Consider the following 25,288-nt stretch of genomic DNA (forward strand, 5'->3'; position numbering starts at 1 on the left):
CTAATCAAGGCATTGAAGTATCCCGTGGGTGGTTACACAGGAGTTAAACCTCTCATGCTTTCTTGATTTGACCCCTGGTGACCCATTAGGCCCTGGTAAAGAAAAGGGTGAAATTTGTGTATGTACCACTGTTTATATAAAGACTGCAGTAGAGTGGTCAAGCAATTTGAAAAAAATAAGCAAACAATGTTTTACCCACATGCCACTTGAATTCTTTTCCTTGTCCATCAATAGTTTCCATTTGCCCAGAACACAAACATGACAAGTATATTGCATTTGTTATGAACTTAAATGACATGTTCATAGGAGATAACCTATTTAACTATCTATGTCCACAAATTATCTTTTTAATATTCATGTTTTAACCTGCCTGTGATTCATATATTCATATTATCTTTCATGTTCCTTTTTTCACTTATTCCATTTATCAGTATAGTTCACATAGTTGTCATTTTCAGTTGCTAAATAGTGTTCCGTAATATATTTATTGTACCTTAGTCTGCATAGATACCACTATTATAGAGGATGCAGATTGTTTCCAGGTTTTTTAATTCGATTTTGAAAAGACACTTTTTGCCCTACTTAAATATATTTATAAGGCTGCCATGTCTGTGTTTTAACCAGAATGTAGCATTTTTCATGTCCAAAATAAGAAGAATGTATACTGTAAGAATCTTTAGCACTTTATTTGTCCCAGCAGTGGAGTCCCAAAGCTTTGTCATTAGCAGATAGTTGCTAAACCTCATTATCAGACTAGGAAAAAACTTGCTGATGTCTGTTTCTTGGAAGTGGAAGAGAGTTTTTGAGGCAAAGTGTATAGACCAACAAAAACATTGTACCCATTTTCCTCAAACCTGTAGTGTAGTGGAAAAAGTATTGACCTTGGAGTCTGGAAACTTCTAAACTTGAGGCTTGGTTAAATTTCTTCATCTCTCTCTGTTTCAATTTTCTCATCTGTAAAATGGGCTAAATAATAATTCTGCCACCTACCTCACATCATTGTTGTTATTATCAAATGATATAATATATTTCATTATCATAAAGCACTGTATGAACAGAAATTGATATTTCACATAAAGAAGACTTCCTTTGAGAGTATCAGATCTACTTTTCCCCCTTTCAATTATTTTCTTTTTTTAAAGGTCATTACTCTTATTAATATTTATTCAAAATAAAAAGGGCAAAAGAAACCCTCATACCTACATAGCTAAGTTGTTTTGATTTGTGGGCAAGGCACAATCTTTAGTAATGTCAGTTTACAACATAGAACCTTTCTATGAGACAATAGAAATGGTTATTCTAAACATATACTCTCTTTTGTTTGTAAAGTGCTTCGTGATCTTTCAGAATGCTTATGGTCAGTCAATAAACATTTATTGCTTACTATATGCTGGGCACTGTGGATGTAAAAAGTGGTAAAAGATAATCCCTGCCCCAAAGAAGTTCACAATGTAATGGGAGAGAAGATAGAATTTCTACTTTGGAGTAGGAAAAAAGAAACATACATTTATTAATCTCCAATTATGTGCCAGGCCCTGTATTAAATACTTTATAAATATTAGCTGATTTGATCCTCACAATAGCCCTAAAGAGGTAGATAGTCTTATCTGCATTTTACAGTTGAGGAAACTGAGATAAACAGAGATGAAGTGACTTGCCCAGAGTCACACAGCTAGAAAGTGTCTGTAGCTATAGTTGAACTCAGATCTTCCTCACTCTAGGCCCAGCATTTTATCCACTTCATCACCTAGCTTGTGGGTATAAGTTCCTTGCAATTCTGGGAAGGAGGGATTGAAGATATCACTTCCCTCATGTTTTTGTTTATTTTGTTCACGTCAGCTAATTGAATTTCAAAGAAGTTTATGTCATTTGACCATGGTTACACGGTTAAATTGGTGAAGCTGAGTGCAGATCCCAGGTCTTTTAACTTCTTCTCTAGAAAGGCAGCATGTAATTGTGGATAGAATACTATATTTGGAGTCAGGAAGACTAATTCAAATCTTGCCCCAGACTTTGACTGGCTTTGAGACCCTGAGTAAGTCACCTTCCTCAGCCTCAGAATCTTTATGTGTGTGTGTATATATGTGTGTGTGTGTGTGTGTGTGTGTGTATAAAATAGGAATAATAATAGCACTTAAACACAGGGATTGTTGTGAGAAGCAAATGAATTCATGAAGTATGTTACCAACCTTAATGTGCTCTATAAATGAGCATTCCTATTATTATTACACCATGGACAATAATATTATTACACCATGGCACTATATGAGAGAAAGAGGCAGATAGGTATTTTATCCTGCTGTGTGCGTGTAAGATGCTAGAATTTCCTTGGATGCCAGAAATGTAACAGCATGCTGGCACTTGACACAACCTCGAAAATTTTCTGATGTGATCAAGTAAGGACCTTAGACTTTTAAATTTAAAAGGATTTTAAAGATCACCTCATCTAACCCCATCATTTTACAAATGAAGAAAATAAGGTTCAGAGAGATCACACTGATTTGCCTAAGAGCATGATCAAAACCTGGGCTAGTGTTCACACTCTTTCCGCATTCCATTTCAGCATTCCATTTCAGCATTCCATTATATTCATATCTTCTTTTGGAAGCATATTGTAACTTTTATTGTTTTATATCATAATTGAGTTTTTTTTTTTCATTTTGCCTAAATTCAACTATTACGCAATTGTAATTGATGGATATGTGGCATTATCAAGCACAATAGTGAAGTATTCAGCTTGAGAGATGGAAAAATTGTGAAATACTATATTAAAACCTGTTAGCGCTTGTTAGCCTCCTTCTCAAGGACCATTTTGGGAAGTAGCTTATGAACAACAGAAGGATGAAACATTAGCAATCATTTCGTTAAATGACGGCCACTGTTCTAGCACAGGCAGCAAAGGCAGAATGATGCCTTTCCTGGCTTGATTTAAAGTCTGAATCGTGCATTCTTATTGACTACCTTGTGGGGAGAGTATCACATGGGTTTGTGTCCTGGGTTGGCGTCACAGGCTAACCCATTTCAAAGATAGCCAATTGTTTCAGGAATATCATTTAATTTAAAGGAGTTAGACTCTCCAGCTTCATTTCACATCATTAGGAATATTGAGCATTTTATTAAAGGTCAGTGTTTCCAATCATCCTTTGATTTCATGCACTTTAAAATACTATATAAATATGAATTGTTATTTATTATTCTTCTATAGGCGGGGGGGAAGTCCATAACTAAGATTGACCTGTTGAGTAGTCTTGTGGCTAGATTACTGAACCAGGCATCCTTAATTCATCTTTCAGTTCTGATAAAGGCAGCCCTTTGTCATAAAAAGAGTACTTGTCCTGGAATCTCAGAATCTGGGGATTTGAGTTGGGGCTGTCTGAGACTTCCTAAACATGTGACTGTGGGCAAGTCATTTCATCTCCTCATCTATAAAGTGGAGATGATTACAATCATATTTTTTAACCTTACAGTGGTGCCCAAATTGCTCTGTTGATCTCAGAGCCATTTGAACTCTTAGTAGTTGTTACCACTATTGTTACAGCTGCCTGAGCTATTCAAGTTATTTTACTTTTGTGCAAATTCATTTCATTGACAAACTCCTTATAACTTTCACTAATCATTTAATGGATCCTTTGTGACTAGAGGCCAATCACTTCACCTTTTTTAGTTTTTTCGTCTGTAAAATGAGTTGAGGGTGGCCTCAGTGACATCAGAGGTCCATTCCAGCTCTAAATCTTTCGTCTCATGATCACATATCCTTTGCCAGGCTATCAAAAGGACTAAAAAAACTCCCTCACAATTCAAAAAGAGTTTTATGAGAGCATATCACATTGCCTTTCCTTCTCCAATGCAGTGCTATAGAGGAAAAGATGCCCAGCCAACAAATCATTTTATCAATGTGACTCAGCCAGTTTTTGCTTTACTCCACTTAGCTAAAAACATTTTCGGTGCGATTGATCCAGTGGGTTAAGACTCTGCCACCTGTACATTCTGTGCACTTAGTTAAGTCAGAATACATTCACATTAATATGCCCACTAAAGAACAGAGTAGGGCTGCCATAGTTTATAAGAATCACATCTACTACTCTTCCTCATTATGTATATCGTCCTTTTTTAAGAAGAATTTACAAGATCAAAATTTGCTGTGGTCCACAGAGTTATCCTTTTGGACCAAATCCCTTTTTGTCCCAACAGTTTCTGTCAGGACTGGAGAACAAGGTAGTGAAATTTGAAAGCTTAATGGTTTTCAACAGGTGACAGAGGATGAAGCTTATATGGATACTCTTCATTTTCATACAATGTCGTTCCTCTTATTATTGTCAAAATAGTTTTCACTGGATCTATGATCCTACCATGTGTTAACTGCCCCATAGGGCAAATTAATTCCCATCTGGAACATACTATATAGTACATGAAGTGAAATCTGTGACCTCTTGTAAAAGGTTGCCTAAGTTACATGGCAGAACCCCCTTTTAATAGGATGCTATTTCCAGCAAGTACACTATGATCACCCACCCACATGACACCAGCTTTCTGCATGCTGTTTTGCCAAGGCTTTTAGATTCTAAACTTAATATCAAAGCAAAAGAAATTAGAGTCATCAAAGAAAGAACTTGGATTACAAATATGTTTATTCTTTTTCCTTTTAAGATTAACAAGCATTTATTTTCTCTCACCCCCTTGTCCTCTTATACCCATTAAAAAGAATAAAAACCTTAAAATAAACATGCATGTAGTTAAGCAAAACATTCCTATAATGACCACATCCAAAAGTTTTTATGTCTCCTTCTGTTTCATGAGTCCATCACCTTTCTGGCAGAAATCAGGTAGCATGCTTCAATTACTGGCCCTCCACAGTCTTGGTCATTGCATTGTTCAGAGTTCTTAAATCTTTCCAACTTGTTTGTCTTTACATTATTGTTGTTCCTGTTAAATTGTGCTCTTGGTCCTGCGCTCTTCAGTTTGCGTCAGTTCATAGAAGTCTTCTCAGGTACAAACGTGAATGAAGAGTCAGAAGAGCATCTATTCAAGTAAACAGTGATCCAGGAGGAGTCCCTCATCAGGGAAGATAATAGTGAAAGAAGATCAATCTCCTCTTACAGTTTTATATGCAAAAGTAGCACAGGTGTCATTTTGGTCTTCAGACCTGCTGAACCTTCCCAAGTTTTTTATGTACTTGTTTTTAAATAACACAGAATGCTACCCTGTCCTACTAGCTAGGAGCACTAAAGTAACTTATACAGGATACATTCTTCACATCAAAAATCATGGATTTAAGAGAAAAGCTCTATTCAGATTTCCTTAGGTCAATCTCTCTTCTCACACTGCTAAATAACTTCATCCTGTGGCAGCATCAAACTTTAAGAAATCCAAATCATGGCAGAGAAATGTTTTTCTGCTCATTTCTATCCTTGCTTATATATCTGTGACTCTGTGTATAATCCTGGGAAAAGAGCCCTAAAATACAAGTGTTAGAGGGGCTAACGAAAGGCAAACACACTAATATCTTGTTGGTGGAGTTATGGATTAGTCAGACCATTCTAGAAGGAAGTTGGAATTATGCTAATAAATGATTAAAAATTCTATGTCCTTTGACTCAGAGGTCCCATGACCAGGAATATATGTCCCAAGAAGGTAAAAGACAAGTAAAAGTCATACATAATACCAAAATGTTTATAGTGGCACTTTTCATAGTAGCAAAGAATTAGAAAATGAGCCCCTTTTTGTTAAATAAAAACTTTCTTTTCTCTAAAAGGTTTTGTGTATTTAGGAGGTTCAGAAGGTAGAATTTAGGATTAATTTGAGAAGGACTAAGGGAACATTCCTATTGCAGTTATTTGGGGAAATAATATTCTCTAAAGAACTAGTCAGACACTAAGGCATTGCTTTAATGAAAGATGACATTTGAATTTTATTGGATTCTTTTGAAAAATTGTTCATGACCTCAGTAAACTTTTATGACCAAGCAGTCTTTTATTATTATCATTTCCAGAGCAGTGACTCTGTAGATTCAATAGATTTTAGGGCCTACAAACTGTGCTCATTCTTGTACTTGGTTCCTATAATTGAAATCGTGTAGTGATATTGCATACCTATGGGCTAAGTGACTAGAAGCTTTACGTTTTGAAGATAATCCCTTTTAAATGTTCTCCTGTGGTTTTTTCCTAAAAATAACATTAACATACTATGTTAAAGGGAAAGGATTCTCAAGGTGGAAATGACTTTATAAAGCTGTTCACAGAATTATTGCAAAGCATAAAATAATGCTGGTTTCTTGCATAAACAGCCATCAGTGGCCTATGTACATACTACGCCGGGCCTCCCTTCAGGCTGGGAAGAAAGGAAAGATGCTAAGGGACGCACATACTATGTCAATCATAACAATCGAACTACAACTTGGACTCGGCCTATTATGCAGGTATGAAGATTCTGTCCAACTTACAGTGGCAGGCAATAGAATTTGAAAAAATGGCCCATTTTATTGTTTTTCAAAATTCGTCCATTCTACCAAAGGGTCATGAAAAAAATTACATTCCACCAAATATGGTATAGATTTGAGTGCAGTGTTTGCTGCAGAAACATTTCTTCTTTGATGCCCAAGATGAAATATAATTGGATATATTTTTAGAATTTTAGAAGATTTTCAAAATAATTAGTGCATTGTAATGTGTTGCTAACATCTTTTTTGGTGGCTGAAGATAGTTTTGATTCTGGGGAAATGATTCACTTTTATTCCCCTTGATAGTATTCCCCTGCCCCTTCTCCCCATTATTATTATGTTTACTTATTTTCTTTAAGATTTAAATATGACAGACCTTTCATTGTTGTTATTGTTGTTGCTGTTATGGTTGTTTGGGGGTTGCACAGCCTAATCAGAGACAGAAGAAGATCCTCACATTTAGCTAACTTGTTTTTGCCTCTAAAATAGCTTGCCGAAGATGGTGCATCTGGATCAGCTTCCAACAGTAACAACCACCTAAGTGAGCCCCAGATCCGCCGGCCTCGTAGCCTCAGTTCGCCCACAGTAACTTTATCTGCGCCGCTGGAGGTGAGAAGTCTGTCTCATCTAACCAAGGATCACTTCTATCCTGTGACTTCTCTCTCATTCTTTCTCTTGTCTCTTAACTCTGACTCCAGTTTGGCAGCCCCGTTCTCCCTTTCTCCATGGTCTGTTGTTTCCCTTCATAGCAAAGGTGTTCTTCTTGGAGCTTTTCTACATGCTTCTCTGCTTTGCCTAGCACCATCCTTTGATTCCTCTCACTTAATTCTCATACTCATTTTGCTGGGCTCCTGGTGAGTTGTGAGTTATTCCATCTTGGTTGGGACCTCTGCCATCATTACTGTATTTCCTACTATTTACTGTGGACTCTCACCTAATTTCATTTTATAAACCTTCCAAAGGCTTCTGTTTGAGCTTTACAATGTAGCTGTTGCTTTCATCATTAGGAAAAATTGCGAATGTCATTGTATCTGCATTCATGTTTTCCAAGCAAAGATTCTGGCATAGGTATTGGTTGTTCATAAAGTCTACAAATCATGGCTGGGCATTCAGCTTGTGCTTTCATTTGTGTTGTTTACAACATTGTTTCTTAGGTATCATGATTGTCATAAGAAAATAAATGAGTGAAAAACCAATCCTTTCAAGGCATTGAGCAGTTACAATATTGGGAGAATAATTGTGTGTCACTTAAATTCAAGGGATTCTTGATGCCTCAAGCTTAAATTGTATGCAGACAGTGAAAAAAAAACACATCATATAATAGAACAAGCTTCCTCAAAACTAGAGCTTAATTCTTAAAGTTCGTGTTCATTATGTTGCACAAAAGTCACAAGACAGCAAGTGTTTTCCTCCAATAAACAAGTTTTACATTTTGTCATTGTAAAGATTATAACCACCTTCCCCATTAGATTGTGAGCTCTTAAGGGCAGGAACCAACATTCTTTGTGCTCTGTGGAATCCTCACTGAGCTTAGCACAAAAACCCTATATTTCAGTTGTGCTAAGTAACTAATTGGTATAGTTTATATTTTGAAGCATTCATTGATAGCCATGGAGAAATACTAAATTAACAAATATTAAAGTGAGGTTGAAAAAAAGTGAGTCAACGCAAATGTATAGATAGGAATAAATATCATTTTTAAAAACAGATGCCTACTTTTCGTTCTTCTCCAGCGAGAAGCTTTCCATAAACCCACTTGGGCTTATCTAAAATGGCAATGGAGGAGTTCTAATGGATATCATTATTCCATAGGGTGCCAAGGATTCACCCATACGGCGAGCTGTGAAGGACACCCTTTCCAATCCACAATCCCCACAGCCATCACCTTACAACTCTCCAAAGCCACAGCACAAAGTTACGCAGAGCTTCCTTCCACCTGGCTGGGAAATGCGGATAGCTCCAAATGGCCGTCCGTTCTTCATTGATCACAATACAAAGACTACCACATGGGTAAGGTGAATTTGGGCTTTTTGCTGTTACTTTACTTAGTTTTATTTACTTATAGTTTATCTAAAGCATATCAGTCAGATAAAGATATTTTCTTAAGATCTTTCATTGTTTTTTTCCTTATTCTATTAATCTTCATATTGAAAACAAACATTGATTTAGTGAGCCTAAGTGATTCTTTGACTTTTGATTTGGGCTATTTTTAGGCCTGCTTATTTTGATATTGCCGAAGGTTTACTCTTTTTTAACATCAAAAGACATCTTAAAAATCACCTGGGTATTTCCCAACCAAATCTAAGATTCTGTGCCCAAAAACTGAGTTAGTGCATCATCTATGAAACTGGCGTTTTTGCATTGAATATGACTTCCAGATTTAGATTGGGTGCTAAAGTTTTGTCATTTCTCATTTCAAAATAAAACTTGCTGTTCCATTCTATTTCTTGAAAAAAGACTTATGTGTTTAAAAAGGCATGTGTGGTGTTCAATCATTTTCAGTCATCTCTGAGTCTCTGTGACCCCATTTGGGGTTTTCTTGGCAAAGATACTGGAGTGGTTTGCTATTTCCTTCTCTTGCTCATTTTGTAGATGAGGAACTGAAGCAAACAAGGTTAAATGACTTTCCCAAGATCACAGAGCTAGTAAGTTGTCTGAGGTCAAATTTGAATTCAGGTCCTCCAATTTCTGCTAGGTTTTGAAATTGCAGTAGGGCCGGCACTCTATCTACTGAGCCACCTAGCTGCCCTTAAAAGGGGATGGACAGATGGATGGATAGATAAAAAAAACTCAGGATTTAAAACATTACCTGTAAAATCTAGTTTTAAATGTTAACTCTTAATTCTTTTTTTTTATTTGTTTGCCCAAGGTCACACAGCTAGTGAGTGTTATGTGTCAGAGGCCAGATTTGAACTCAGGTCCTCCTGACTCCAGGGCCAGTGTTCTATCCACTGCACCACCTAGCTGCCCAAAAAATCTAGTTTTAGTCACTTAGATTCTGCCTCAGTTGTCCTCATCTACAAAATGGCATTGTTGGCCTGCATCATCTTTTTTGTTTTTCTGTTATTTTTAAAAAACAAAAATTGATCAGGTAATTGAGGTTTAAATTAGGTCTTAAACCCTCTTGAGAGGTTGACTTAATTTTTAACAAATGATGTAATTGTGTGTGTCTGTGTGTGTGTGAGTGTGTGTTGGCTCAGTTTCCTGGATAGCCTTCTCCTTATAAATATTTTTACTCATTTGTGTACCTATCTGTTAGAAAAGCAACTTGTAAAATACAATTAAGAATATTGATCTAAAATAAATTATAAGAATTGTAAATACATACATACACACTTATATATACATGTAAAATACTTTGAAATTTCTTTTAAGTAGGCTTTGCAGATAAAGCATTTATTTTTATCAATATTACAGATTTATGTAATGCCCTTTTCCTACTGAACCTAAAATTTAAGCAAAATGAAAGCATACACTCTCCACTGCTATCTTAAAAAAAAAAAAAAACCAACTCATTATGTGGACAATTCCTTTTGTAGTTATAAATAATTTGGACTTTGTTATGTTAACATACCATATGCAGTTTTCTTTCAGGCTGCCCAGTTCCATTTACTGTTGAACTACTATAATTTCAAAACCCAGCTAGAAATTGGAGCTCTAGAAATAGGGGAGACTGTATAAAAAGGGATGGATTAATATACGGAGCCACTGTGGCCTGCCAATATAAGCTATGATTTTAGTAATTTGAGCTGGCTTAGTAATCAAATCCTCTAACTTTTCACAGCCTTTCACATCACTAGCTCAATGTAATTGCTGCTGTGTGGATTTAATTTTAAGTAGCATGAGCTTTGTTTGTTATGTGTATTGGTGCTGAGTGAAGCAGTTTTGTCTTCTGTTTCTAGTTTTCTGCCCAGATAGAAATATTTGACATATTTGCTCATTTACACATTTGAAAATAGTTTTTTTGTTTTTGAGAAAGTTGATTTTGTGGTGTTGTTTGGACATTTTCTAGTTAACAACTGGCAATTCCACAAGCCTCTGCCCCTCTCATTTAGAATCAGGAGTATTCCCTGACACAGCTGCATTATGTCTTTGAAACAAAAACCTATACACAGGCTCTCGCTATGGATGGACAGGGCTGCCTTGTATGTTTATTTTAACAGGGGTGGTGGGGGTGGAGGATGCCTGTTGGGAAGATCATTTTCAGGCTGTAATCTATTTTTTTTTTAATTTTAAAGAGAAAAAGCACAGCTATTCTTATATTTTGACCTTTTCGTAATAAAACGAGAGAACCAATATGATGGGTTAAGAATATTGGGGGAGGGGAAGAGAGAATCTCCCTTCCGCGTCATCATGGCCACTGAACTTCTTAAAGATTCAGCAGTAACCCGCCAACAGCAACAAAAACAAAGATGAAGCCAAAACTTTACTAGGTAAATTAACTTTCTATTAGAATATGCAAAACAAAGAAATTCTGCCAATCACCATAGAATGAAGAGGTGTAACATAATTGATATGAAGTATTAAGCATCAGGGGACTGTTGCCTTGTTTTGTAGAATGTGTTTGCCTCATTTGTTCATTAGCCTGTGGCTAGTGGAGCCCAGATTGAGAGTTCAGTACCCTTTGTAGGCCAGTGACCTCAAAATACAGAGAGCTGAACTGCCGACCCAGAGACCTCTCACAAAAGCTCGCCAACGCTCACAAAGGTAGAAGATAAAAGAGACTGTAGCTTTCTGCATTCCAGTCCTCATTGTTGCAGTAATAATCATTGGGCTGCCCACTTGTATTATTTCATTGGATATGCAGCTGGTAGCCTATTTTCAGAGTATGAAGGACTCCTATCTTTATTCAATTAAATAGATAGTCCCAAGCTTATTTATTCTTAAGGACTTTATCTAAAGCACTTGCATTTAGGACAAGGGACATCAGAGAGATCATTTAGTGGCAAAGGCCACATAATTAGAGGATTTGTAGCCTAACTCTGCTGTTTAGTATCTATGGCATAAGTCAATTCACTCAAGGCCTTAGTTACCATTTAGAAAATGAAAAAGTTGGACTAGATGATATTTGAGGTTCCCTCCAGTACTAAATCTTTTCTTAGTTCAACCCTTTCATTATACAAATTAGAAAACTGAGGCCCAGGAAATCCAATTGGCTTGCCCTTAGTTGACACAAATGGTGAGAAGTAGAGCTAAAATTGAAATTCTGGTCTTCTGACTCGAAATACAATGTTCTTTTCCCTTCAGGATTTTATTCTGTTTGAATCTAAATCAATGAGATATGGCATATTCAAGACCTAGTCTAGGCATTCTCTTAAATATGGAAGGAATATTTAAGAAGTATTGATTTTTTTTTATATGTGATTATGTATTTAGAACCAAGAAAGACTTTTGAGGCCATCAAATCCAACCCTCTCATTTTACAGATGAGTCATTTTACAATTAAGTTAAATGTCTTAACAGGAGTCACCCAGGTAGTAAAATCAGAGATGGGATTTGAACCCATCAGAAGGTTCAAAGGGGCAGCTAGGTGGCACAGTGGATAGAGTGCCAGGCCTGGAGTACAAATCCAGCCTCATCAGTACAAATCCAACCTCAGACACATCCTAGCTATGTGACCCTGGGCAAGTCACTTAACCCTGTTTGCTTCATATATGCTCCTATAGTTCCTCAACTATAAAATGAGCTAGAGAAGGAAATGGTAATCTACTCCAGTATCTTTGCCAACAAAACTCAGAGGGGGTCACTAAGAGTTGGACATGACCAAAACAACTGAACAACAAAAAACTTCCCATTGCAGAGCCAATTTTTCTTTCAATTAGCCATGGTTCCCATATCTTATAACTTGTAATTATTTCATTATAAAAAGGAAACATTTTTATGGGTATGAGTGTGTACTCGTTTACTACTTTAAAGCATTTATAACTAGCTGGGGAAACAGTAGAGAAAAGAATAATGAGTGAATAATTTTTACAGTGACAGGTGAGAAAGAAACAAACTCATCATTCCTTTTAATAAGATGATTTTTAAAGTATACCAAGTCAATAAAAACCTTTCTTAAAGCTCATGGAGCATTTGCTTGTTACCTCTCAGATGCCTTTCTTGTATAACATTAAGATCTGTATTTTTATCATATACCCTTACTAGACAATGAATTGCTTGAGAGAGGGTGTTGTTGCTTACCTAAATCTTGTATCTACCCAGTCCCTAGCACATTTCTCTACACACATTATGTACTTAATAAATGTTTATTGGATTAATTATTCTGTGGTGTTTCCATACAAAATGAAAGATACAGATGCAAATATTATTTATGATAAGATAGCCGGGGCCCATATCAATGTTTTTTGCTTTGCTGCTTTTTGAGAAGAGATAATCATTTCTTTAATTTTCTTTAATTTCATTTTTTATTTCTTCAGTTTTCATTTCTTTGTAGTAGCCACCCCTTTTTGAAAGTGTGTGATTAGGGGCAGATGGTGCCGCAATGGATAGAGCACCGGCTCTGAAGTCAGGAGGACCCGAGTTCAAATCCGGACTCAGACACTTGACACTTATTAGCTGTCTGACCTTGGTCAAGTCACTTAACTCCAATGCCTAGCCAAAAAAAAAAAAAAAAGTATATGATTAGTTGTATTCCTAGAACTTGGGTGGTATTTCTTTCTTCCCAGCATCCACTGGCTTCATGAATAGTTAATATATGTTGTAGTTAAATGTATGATATAGTTAGGTGATTTATTTAGTGGGGAACACTAAGAGTCCAAAATATCAACATTCTTGCTATAAATTAAACCAGAGGACAAAAGGTAATTGAAGCTAGGGGCCAGGCTCTCCTTGGAGAGGCAAATAACAGATCTGACAGTTGATTTCACCATGAACACAAAGGCTATAAGAAATGTTATTTAATGGAACACTTCCCCATCTAGCCTTGCAGTGTTCATGAGAGCATAATTTAAAAGACCACCATGAAGGTAATTATAGACTATGTGCCACCAGAGGGTAAAGAATTAGAGAACGTCTACAAAGAACTTGGCAAGGTCCTCCAAAGTCAGTCAGCATGTGCCTTAAAACTCAGTATCTTTAATGCAAAGATGAGCATAAAGGAAAACAGTGAAAAATATGTTGCAAAGTATGGTTCAAAATCTTGAAATGAAAGAAGTCGAAGGTGTGTAGACTGCTTAGAAGCCCAAATATTTCAAATATTCTTCAAGAAGACAGTATGAAGATTCTAAATGTAGAGAATATCAAACAATATCACAAAAATGAAACTAACTGTATCCTAACAGGAAGCTGGTTTAAATAGTCGAATCACCCATTTATGTGCAGTCAGACTAAATTAGAACTGTGGTCCAAATTAACACCAAATCAAAATAAATGACAGGGATGGCAAGATATGGCATGGAATGACAAAAGCCCCAGCCTGGACATTCTAGACATTTCCCCTCAAATGGGAAATGAATAAAACGAATCAGCATGGACCATCACCATTTCCTACAGAAGATTAACTGTTATAAAGTAGCAAGGAGGCAGGAAGAACCCTCAAATTCAATTCAACAAATGTTCTGAGTGTTTATTATGCTAGGCCCTGGGGATAATGATGATGATAATAGCTAACATTTATAGCTAGAACTTGTTATGTGTCAGGCACTATGCTAAGTGCTTCACAAGTATTATCTCATTTGTTCCTCACAACAACCTTGAGAGGTAGGTACTATCATTATCTCCATTTTACAGATGAGGAAACTGAGGCAAATCTAGGTTAATTGACTTGCCCAGGGTCACACAGCTAGGAAACGTCTGAGGACAAATTTGAACACTGGTCTTCCTGACTTCAGACCCAATGCTCATCAACTTGATGATAACAACAATAACTTAATTAATTAATTAAAACAGCAGCAAAACAATCACCAACCTGAAGTAGTAAGCATTCTCCTGAATATAACTACGTATATAAATAAACAAACACATTGATAATTTTAGGAGGGAGACAACACTAACAACCGGAGGATCAAAAAAGACTTTGCTTCAGAACACCCCAACCAGCAAACACTTACTCTCCTTTGCCAGCCAGAGACATGGCAGCAAAGTCCAAACTGGTTGAGAATAAAAACTCATTTGCAAAACCTTGAAGAAGGAGGTGTGTAAGTTGATGAGTAGACTCATTTCCTAAAACATTCAGGGGGCAAAAAGGATACTTGACACCTATTGTGGCACTAAGTTAAACCATGTCATTGCAAGAACATTTATAGATGAAACTGGAGAGCATACAATCAGTAAACCGAAGTTGGAACCCATTTGTCATTTCCACTGTAACAAACTGCTGTCGGTTGCTAGCAGTAGAATCACACCTTGGTCTCCTGAGACACCAGGAAATGGAACCTGCAGTAGAGAGGGAAGCAGGCGGGAAGAAGAGCTAGACCAGGCCAAGCTTACCCAAAGTATTCATGGCCAGGGTGAATTAATCTCAGAAGCATGGGGATTCATTCTCAAGATATCTGCATGAAGGGGAGTTGCTGAACAGTTAGAAAAACTTCTGGATGTCATCATTCCCCCCACCAAGAGTGATTGGAAGAAGATGTCAGCAGCTCTTGATACCTAACCCTGTTTTCTCATCTCTACAAAATCTTTATGAGAATGACCTGAACACACCCAGACACACATATCCTTGACAAAAATTAAGGAACAAGCAAACTTTTATAAATGCTTTTCTATAGCCTATCACATTTTCTTGTGGTTGTAGTTTTGTTTTTTGTTCTTGAAGAGGACCATGACATCAGGAAGATGATGTCGTACCTTGCAAGTGAATTGGATTTAAGAGAGGGAGGGGTGTGCAAAGTCGGCAGCCTCACTTTCTCCTCCAGAGCCATGTGTGTCAGATAGAGATAAGGATAGCGAGAGACTTAAAACAGAAAGAGGGATGCTTGTCAAAAGTGTTTTCCACCATCGTGGTGGATGTCCAGGATAGAAACCAAATGGAAAAGGGATGGCTTTTAGATGGGAAGCCCACCATATCTTCCTCTTCATAGGAGACACTGTGCTGATGCAATCACCTCTAGAGTCTTAGAGATGCTCCTCAATGGAGCTCCTTCAGGGATCTCAAGCAGCCTTTAAGACTGCACTCTGAGTCAGCTTCCAGAGCACACACCCCCTTGTTAGTGTTCTCTTTCTTATGAAATTATCTCATATGTAGGTGTCTGTCTACACGTTGTTCCTCTGTTCTGACCCTAATAAATTGTCTGCTATTTGGAGGGTATTGGTTTGTTGTTGTTTTTATGTATATCCCAAGGACATTGCATTGTACAGTGTCGTGCCCACTTTTGTTTTGCAGTCTAAATCTTTGACTCTTTTAGTGGGTCCAACTCTCAATGTGGAAAATCTCTCTGCTACTCTGTAATTCATAGCCTTAACATTGAGCGCTGAGGGGGTAGAGTGACGACATCCCTGGATACAGTCAGTGATTTAAATTCAGATCTTTCTGACTTTAAGGCTGTCTCCCTATCAGCTATGTCATACTGTCTCTCCCTTTGCATGTTACAGCTACTTAATAAATGTTTGTTTATTGAATTTATAACCATTCTAAAGAGTCTGGCCTAATAGTCATAGCCATGTAATGTAAAGAATACCTCGTATCCAGATGTGAAATGCAGTTGGAATGTAGAAGCCATTGAATGAGTCTGTCTGTGTATCTGTCTATCTATCTATCTGACTCTCCAGCTGGCTATGTGTACAAATGTGTGATAAATACGTATATGTAGATGGATGTATATATGTACACACGTGTAAATGTATACTCGTGTACACATGTGTATCTGTCTATATCTGTCCACATACAATGTACATAGTTGCCCAGGGTCACAAAGCTAGTAAATGTCTAAGGCCAGATTGGAACTCCAGAAGATACTGGCACTCTGATCCACTGTGACACCTAGCTGCCTTTAAAGGTTAGCTTTGAGTATTTATAGCTCATTCATCTAGCAGAGACCTCAGAGGCCCAGCCCTGTTATTTTTCAGATGAGGGAACTGAGGCCTAGGGAAGTTAAGTTACTTGCCCAAATATATACAAATGTTTGATATGTATGTGAATATATACATGTACATTGTATAAATATATATATATATAATATGTGTGTACACATCTCTGTTTATATGTATGTGTATATACATCTACACATATATCTATTACACATACATATAATACACATATGACAAATTATATATCTGGAGAATATCTGGGCCCAGAACTGAATAGGAAGAATAAAGTAGACTGGATTTCATTTGACAAATTTCACAATACTTTAAACTATCCCAAACAGTTCCATAAAACCAACCCCCCAAAAGTTCTTTGAACAACGATCTTTTTCAACAGATTCCATGTGGATGTAAATTCTAACACCGATGAATCAAAACTGAAGATCTCCAAAGAGCAGTGAAGAGACATGGTGGCCATGAATAGGTTGCAGGATAGTCTTAAAGACGTAAATCTATGATTAAAAAAGGAAAGATACCCATAATTTTCAGTGTAGTTAAGAATAGAGGCTCAAACCTTATCTTCTATGATTTGAAAGCTTTCTTTATTCTCTATGGTTTTTTTCTTAGTTGTAGTCTTTTCAGACTCTGCTGAAAAATTTAAGATGTTTTTTAGCTCATATTCTAAAAATGACAGAAATCAATATTTAATCTGCAAAACTTGGTCAATCTTCTTTTATGGGGGGCGGTTCTTTTCTGTTTTTTTTTTTTTGTTTTTGTTTTTTTAGGCAATTGGGGTTAAGTGACTTGCCCAGGGTCACACAGCTAGTAAATGTCAAGTGTTTGGTCTGAGGCCGGATATGAACCCAGGTCCTCCTGACTCTAGGGTCGGCACTCTATCTACCGTGCCACCTCGATGCCCCCCGTATCTTTCTGTTGTTAAATCGTTTGACCAGTCTAAAGAATTTGTTCTTAAGAATTTTCTTTTGAGGAGGGTCTTCAATAACTATGGCTACTGAGGAAGCAGAAGCTACAATACTTGTTGAAGGGTATTTTGGGCCACACCTCCATAATGGTCTTGGAATCCTCAGCCAATAGATCTTGAAGCCACTATGACTTAGAGATCTCAATCAAGCGCAAGCATGTATAAGAATCTCTTTTCTGCCAGGTGTATGTGCTGGGGATGCAAGTACAATGAGTGAAATGATCCCCAATCACAAGGAGTTTCCAACAGGGAAACAAGTGTGTGTGTGTGTGTGTGTGTGTGTGTGTGTGTGTATAGATGTGTGTACGTGTGCACATGCATTATATGTATGCATATACAGAGTAAACAAAGTGAATAAAATACAAGATTGAGTGGGAGGGCACTCGATACTGGAAGGAGGGGGCATCTGGAAGAGCTTCACATAGAAGGTGGTACTTTAGCTGTGCTTTGAAGTAAGAGAATTCTATAAGGTGGAAGTAAGGAATGAGTACGTTCCAGTAGTGGAGAATGGCCGGTGGAGATATATAGAGATAGAGGTCATAGTGTTATGTGTGTGAGGAACAGAACGTAGGCCGGTTTGGCAGGACTGGAGAGGGTAGGAGAGGTAGTAATGTACATAGTCTGAAAAAAGAGGTTAAGATGAGATTTTTTGAAGGGCCTTAAAAACTAAACAGGGGAGTTATATTTGATCCTAGAGGCAATGGGGAGACACTTGGGACCTTTCCACATTTTGTCTTGGCTTCCTAGTAGGGAGAGAAATGAAATCCATAGAAGTACTGTTTCCTGAAGTAAGAGAATTCCCCATTATCCCAGTTTCTTAAGTAGGAAGGAAACTTCCAGGACATTTTGCCCAGCAATGTACCTAGCCAGAAATTTCCTCTACAATAAACCCAGCAAATTATCTACTGAAACACCTTTAATGAGGAGGAGGAACCAGTTACTTCACAGGGCTGCACAGTGTAGTTTTGGACAATTTTAATTGTTAGGAAATTTTCCTTTATCTTGTCACTCATTGCAGTTTCCACCCACTCTTCCTAGTTCTGCCCCCTGGAACCAAGAACAAGTTTGATACTTCTTCCATATGATAGCACTTCATTGTAATGTAGTTAAAAAGGACACTGGCTGTAGAGTCAGAATTTTGGGATTCGAATCTCATTTGCATATGTGACCTTGGGCAAGTGACTTAACCTCCTTAGGCCTCGGTTCCCCCTTTAAAGGTAGCTAGGTGTCACAGTGGATAAGAGTGCCAGTATCTTCTGGAGTTCCAATCTGGCCTCAGATACTTCCTAGCTGTGTGACCCTGGGCAAGTCACTTAACCCTGTTTGCCTCAGTTTCCTCATCTGTAAAATGAGCTGGGGAAGGAAATGGCAAACCACTCCAGTACTTTTGCCGAGAAAGCCCCAAATGGGGTCACAGAGTGGGATGTGATGGAACAACAACAAGCCTTAGATGGCAAAAGGGTTTCCCTTGATGGGAGTTTTTTTTTAATTAATTTATTTTGATTGATCAACAACCACTTTCATAAGCTTTTGAGTTTTAAATTTTTCTCCCCTCCCTCCCCAAAATGACATGCAATCTGATACAGGCTATACATATATATTCCTATTAAACATATTTTCACATTAGTGATCTTATAAGTAAGAATTAGAACAAATAGGAGGAACCACAAGAAAGAGGAAACAAAACAAAACAACAAAAGAAAAAAAGAAAGCAAATAGTATGCTTCAATCTACATTCAGACTCCATAGTTCTTTCTCTGGATGTGGATAGTATTTTCCATTATGAGACCTTTGGAGATGTCTTAGATCCTTGCATTGCTGAGAAGGGCTAAGTCTAACAACGTTAGTAATCGCACAACGTGGCTGTTACTGTGTACAATGTTCTCTTGGTTCTGCTCACTTCACTCAGCATCCCTTGATGAGAGTTTTTGAAGAAGAAACTGTATGAGTTGATCTGAGCTGTTGTCAAGGAGGTTCCTGTTCAGCTATGGGTTCTATTAGACAATACATCAGGATCCAGCCATTCTAAAATTCCATGCTTATGTGAATTCCTCCTCCTCTACCTGCTCATTTAGACTAGGCAGGAATAAGTTGTTCCAAAATACTGATGCTACCTTGCACATTGTAAGTGAATAAATCAAATAAGTGATGCTCAGTTTTTAAGGACTGCTAGGTATCAGGCACCGTACATAAAATACAAAGAAAAAAGTGAAACAATGCCTGCTTTCAAAGAACTTACATTCTAATAGGAAAGACAAAGTACGTAGATAATGTGTACAAAATGAATAGGAGGTAGTTTGGGAAGAGAATACATAGTGGGGAGAGTGGAATCAGGAAAGGTTTTCTGTGGCATTTGAGCTGAGTTTTGAAGAAAATCAAGGATTCTGAGACAGAAATGATAATGAAGCACATCCCAGCATATATGATGGAAGCTGGAGATAGAATATGAAGTATTTTGTGTGTGGAACAGGGACCTGAAGGCAAGAAGGAGGAGAGATTCTCCCATTCCCAAACAGGGATGATGCAGCACTGATACAAAATACACCTCATGACCCTGGAACAGCCAAGTAGTTCTTTGCCCTGTTCATTAACGTAAACTTCCTTTCACATTCTCATTCCAGGAAGATCCACGACTGAAATTTCCAGTACATTTGCGCTCAAAGGCGTCTTTGAATCCTAATGATTTGGGTCCTCTTCCTGTGAGTGTTGGTTCTACTAACTATAAGTTTCCGTTTCATGTTCCTTTAAACACATGCATCATTCTCAATCTTTCCCCACCCTACTCTTCTCCGGTGCTATTTATTTTTTGGTCTTCATTCTTAACAGAATTCAGTGTTTAGCTGTGATCTGTCTCTAGAAGTCATGTGACAGGATTAGAATTATAACACATGTACCCCAGTGTAGCTGAAAAGACATTCCAGAATTAGCCAGTCACTCGTGAAAGGAAGGGTTCCCTAGGTCTTTGTAAGCAGATTGTACAAAATGACAGTCTCCCCTGCAGCCGAGGGCTTCTTTTGTTTTGTTCCTCCAGCACCAGCTTCCTTCCATCTACAGCCTTGATTAAATCATTGGAACAAACCTATGGAAAGCAGTTGGGGGAAGGGTGCGAATAAGAAGTAATTAAGGAAGGTTTCTTGAATTATGTAATGTAATTATGTAAATTAGCCTGCAGATATTTAAGGGGTTTTTAACCTTTGGTGCATGTTTATAGATTTAGCTTATTATTTTGTTCTCTTTTGGAGCCTGAGTGGGAATTGCACTCTAAATTAGATTTGGAATGACACCTTCAACATGCCCCACTCCGTTTCCCCACAACTGAAGAAAACCACCCCTTACTGAGAGACAAATGTTTCTGAAAACTGTGTTCTTATAACCAATAGATGCTGCTATGGTGTTTCCCAAGTTAAATGAACATTTAAAAAATTCTTCTTGAGAGCTAGCACTCTTATCTCATTGGCCAAGCATGAGGTCAGAAAAGTTCTAGGGCCTAAGCTGGATTTTAAGTGTTAGAGTTCATTAGACAAGTAACCCCAAACACAACTTTTCTGCTATTTCCCTTTTCCAGTAGTCTTTTTTTTTTTCTTGGTGAGGCAATTGGGGTTAAGTGACTTGCCCAGAGTCACACACCTAGTGAATGTTATGTGTCTGAGGCCGGATGTGAACTCAGGTCCTCCTGACTCCAGGGATGGTGCTCTATACACTGTTCCACTTAGCTGCCTCTAGTCTTTCTTTTTTTTTTAAAGGACAAGCATAGATCCTGATTTTCCAACTTTGTGTGATCTCAAGTCCATTGCATTAAACCTAGTGAGCAGATGATGCTTTCTTTTAGAAATACCAATTATCTAATTTTGAATCCTTCCGTATGTCATTGATTCTTATGCAAAATATCACTTTACCAGGCCAAGAGAATAAGGATATGTTGGAATTGAGAATGGCTGCTGGTAGAGAGATGGGGTTTTTTGCTTTTATTTTTTTAGGAGGTTCAGGATTGGGAGGACTGCCAACTAATATTTATTTTGTCTTTTCTTTTGGACTAGCCCGGTTGGGAAGAAAGGATACACTTGGATGGTCGAACTTTTTATATAGATCATAGTAAGTAATCTCTATTGATAAAATGTTTCAATTTAGGCAAAAGGGAGGTAAGTTAAATATTATAGCAAAAACTTTATGACTTTACTCTTCATTTAGGAAACCAGGTGTTGATATGTGGAGAAAATGATACCAGAGACTTAGTGCCCTCCTACGGTATCGTATATTGACCAAAAGCTTGTGGTTAATTGGCTCATCAGCTTTGTTCCCACTTGGATCTTGTGAAGCATTAACAATTTTATCATTTATTGATTTATTTGAATTTTGTTGTTGTTGATGACTCCATGGCTTATGTGCATTTAATATATTAAAATACACCATAGTAATGGAAAATAAGATTAGAAATGATTTCACCACAAGTCTCTGTGTAAGCAGTGAGAGAAAAGGAGTATAGTTGAGTTTAAATGAAATCACTGCCTTAAACATTCTTGTGACATATTGCTATTTCTGACCTTATTTTCTATTTATAGCATGTTTTTTCTTGCACCCACTGTTAAGCTATATCTAGTTCTGTTACTGAAGTCCTAGTGTAAATGTAGACTTTTGTTATGGTATCTTAGGTTACTTATGTGATTTTTCATTTGAATTTAAAATTAAACTAATAAAAAAAAGTGCTCTTAGCCCATGGCTTTTTTATTTTATTTTATTTTTTATTTTTATTTGGTGAGGAGTCCCTTTTTATGAGATAATCTTCATAAATTCCTTATTGCCTCTGAGAAAAAAAATTGACAAAGGAGAAATTGGATTAAATACAAAATTTGAAGTCTTCTGGCAAATAGATAATTTTTGGTTTCCATTTTTACGCACACATTTTCTTACCTGGAAAAAGGATGTCAAACATAGTTTTAGTGTAAAATCAAATACAGGTTTTTTTTTTTTTAATATAAATAGACGGTTCCCTTTTTTTTTTTTCTTTTCCCAGCTGAGATGGTATTTCACCACTTGTAGTATCAAGGAATTTATTGGTCTATGGATATGCCAAAAGTACCTTTATTTAATATCTGAATTAAACCAACAAGACCAAGAATTCTAAAATTCTGAAAACTGAAGTTTTAATTAAATTATAACTTTTAACTTTTGGTGTCTTGGTTCAAATTGGATATCTGAAGTTTTTAAATTTTACTTTGTTGTTTTTATTTAGATGTAGGTATAAATGTTGATTTTCTCATTTTCCAGAATTGTACAGTGAAGCTAAAACTTTTACCTTGAAATTATAAATGTTTTATTAAAAAAAATGAATGTTCACCCCACACACATATCCCTATGTCCTTCTAAAAATGTATTCATTCGTGATTTAATGGTTGACAAAATTTGATATAAGCTCATCTTTGCTAGCATGGCTGGCTTTCTGAAAAAATACGTAAATGAAAAGCAATGGAGGGCTTCTCTTGGTTGTACCACTAGTTTCCACTAAAAAATAAAAATGTTTCCCCCGAAAAGTTTGCATCTGATTTGCATTATGATTCCAGTGTTCAGAAAAAGTTCATAATAATTCTTAATATTTTAAAGAAAGTTTTAAAAATGTAACACATCAATAACATAACAATAATGATATATAATATATAGGTCTATATATGACTTGATTTGCTTTATATGTATAAACTTATTATATCCTCACAGCAATCCTGAGAGGTAGTTGCTATTATGATGCCCCTCATAGAAAAGGTAACTGAAGCTAGCCAGGCCTGAGTCATAGTAAATATCCAAGGGAGAATATGAACTCAGGTCTTCCTAATGCCTACAAAATTGCTGCTTCCATATTTATTGATATGGTAACACCAATCGAAATTCAAGTGGCACCAGTTTGGCACCCTTGTGCGAAACTGACCGCTAAAGAAATTCCACATATTCTTTATCCACTACCAAAAAAAAATGTTTATACCTTAGTAATCCAGCATAGACCCATTTGTCCTTTAATCAGTTTCATCACCATTAGCCAAGTTTATAAAAAGTGGAAATCATTATATGCTTTTTCTTTCTAGAAGACACATTATAGAAATCACTCATTTTTTTCCCCTTCTTATATTAAATCATTAGAAGTCATTTTAAGATCATGTAATCAATCCATTTCTTGACCTTTTTCTTTGGGAATAATATTCTGGTACCAACAAAAAGTTTTCCATGACAAATTTCAACTAAGTAGCCCCAGAAACCTCTCCAAGACTTTCTGTTCCTCTAATGATACTGAAATACTATTTCAACCACCCCCAAGATTTTATACCATTGTTCTGCTTTGTTATTGTTGTTTGTCCTTCATTCTCAAGGAGGACCAATGACATCAGGAGGGTGATGTGTTGACTTGCAACTGAATTGGATTTAAGTGAGGCAGGGCTGTGCAAAGTCATCATCCTCACTCTCTCCTCCAAGGTCATCTGAGTCCAGTGGCAAGACAGGTCAGGATGACTACTTATGACCCCAGATGCTCTAGGAGTCTTAGCCTTTTTAAGCTAAGGTCTTTCCTAGGTTTCATTTTGTCTGAGGCAACACCCATTCAGTGATTTAAGAGTAGGTAAAAAATGAGGCAAAAGATGGCCTGCTTTGTCTACTGAAAGAAAACAAAATTTCAAACTGCAAGAGAACTCTTGTGAAGAAAGTCTCTCTACCAATACAGCTGTTTTTAGCCTTCGTGGTGGTTATTCATTTGGATTCTGCTAATAATGCAATTTGTGTTCAGATGGAAGTCGCACTGAAATTTACTGCCTATAAAAAGAAATTTTGCAAAATGAATGAGCCATATAAATAAATTAGAGGAGACAATGTTTAAAACTACTTTCAATCTGTCTATAGAATACTCAGGAAATAAAATCAATCAAATCAGCCTTTTCTCAATTCAACCCACATATCTTTCAATCAGTAAGCATTTATTAATCGCCTACTATGTACCCATCACTGTGGATAAAGAGTTGAAAGTGAAATAGTCCCTCTCATAAAGAAGCTTACATTCTACCAAGGGTAATAAACACACACAAAACCATATAGTTGTATATACATATATATTATATATGTATATACAAAAGAGATACAAGACCATTTTTCAGGAGGAATGCACTAGTAGGTGGGGAGAATCATGAAAGGCCTAATATAGAAACTGACATTTAAGCTTCTGATGAAAACTAGGGATTCTCAGAGGTAGATGTGGGAAGGATATGCATGTGTTTCTGGCATGGAGAACAACCACTGTAAAGGCATGTGGACTGGAGTTTAAGTATTGTGTATAAGAAACTGCAAGATAATAATTCTGGCTGGATTTTAATATATGTGATGGGGAATCATATATAATAAGACTGAAAAGGTAGGTTGGGTTCAGTTTGTGAAGAACTCTGAATGCCAAACAGGTTGTAGTTGATCCCAGGTGTGAAACTGGAATTTATTGAGTAGGGTCAATAACATGGTTAGCTCTACTATTTAGGAAGATAATTTTTGGTGGCTATATTGAGGATATATTTGGAGAGAGTGGAGTTTGAAAGCAGGGAAGCTAATTAGGAGGTTATTGAAATAGTTTAGATAAGAGGTGAGGAGCACATGGAACAGGGGTGTTGGCCATGTGTAAGAAGAAAGGCAGTGTTGTGGAGGAACAGCAGTGTGGTAACTAGTTGGATACACAGGGTAAAAGTAAAGATTGGAGGCTGACACAAAGGTTGAGGTGTGGATGATTTGTAGAAAGGAAGGGTAGGTAGCATGAGTTCTGTTTAGTTTGAGATGGCTTATGCGACATCCATTTCAAAACATCCGATAGGCAGTTGGTAATGCTAAACTAGACCTCTGGCTGTCATCCGCATAGAAGTAATAATTACATCTGTGGGAGAAAACCAAGT

At 36.9% G+C, this 25,288-nt stretch overlaps 1 protein-coding gene across 5 annotated transcripts in view; it reads left to right on the plus strand.

Moving 5' to 3' along the window:
* The window catches only part of NEDD4L (neural precursor cell expressed, developmentally down-regulated 4-like, E3 ubiquitin protein ligase), a 452,792-nt gene that overhangs the window by 385,626 nt on the left and 41,878 nt on the right, over window positions 1-25,288 (plus strand). For 4 of the 5 annotated variants that reach the window (XM_027868834.1, XM_027868835.1, XM_027868837.1 and 1 more), the window contains 5 exons: window positions 6,284-6,415; window positions 6,926-7,045; window positions 8,249-8,446; window positions 20,006-20,083; window positions 21,422-21,476. In XM_027868834.1, coding sequence (XP_027724635.1) covers window positions 6,284-6,415; window positions 6,926-7,045; window positions 8,249-8,446; window positions 20,006-20,083; window positions 21,422-21,476 — 583 coding nt within the window. Of the gene's footprint in view, window positions 1-6,283; window positions 6,416-6,925; window positions 7,046-8,248; window positions 8,447-20,005; window positions 20,084-21,421; window positions 21,477-21,572; window positions 21,724-25,288 lie in introns of those variants that run through there. The other variant, XM_027868836.1, reaches the window with a different exon arrangement.

The sequence above is a fragment of the Vombatus ursinus genome, unplaced genomic scaffold, assembly GCF_900497805.2.
Source record: "Vombatus ursinus unplaced genomic scaffold, bare-nosed wombat genome assembly UNPS02014791.1, whole genome shotgun sequence".
NCBI lineage: Eukaryota > Metazoa > Chordata > Mammalia > Diprotodontia > Vombatidae > Vombatus > Vombatus ursinus.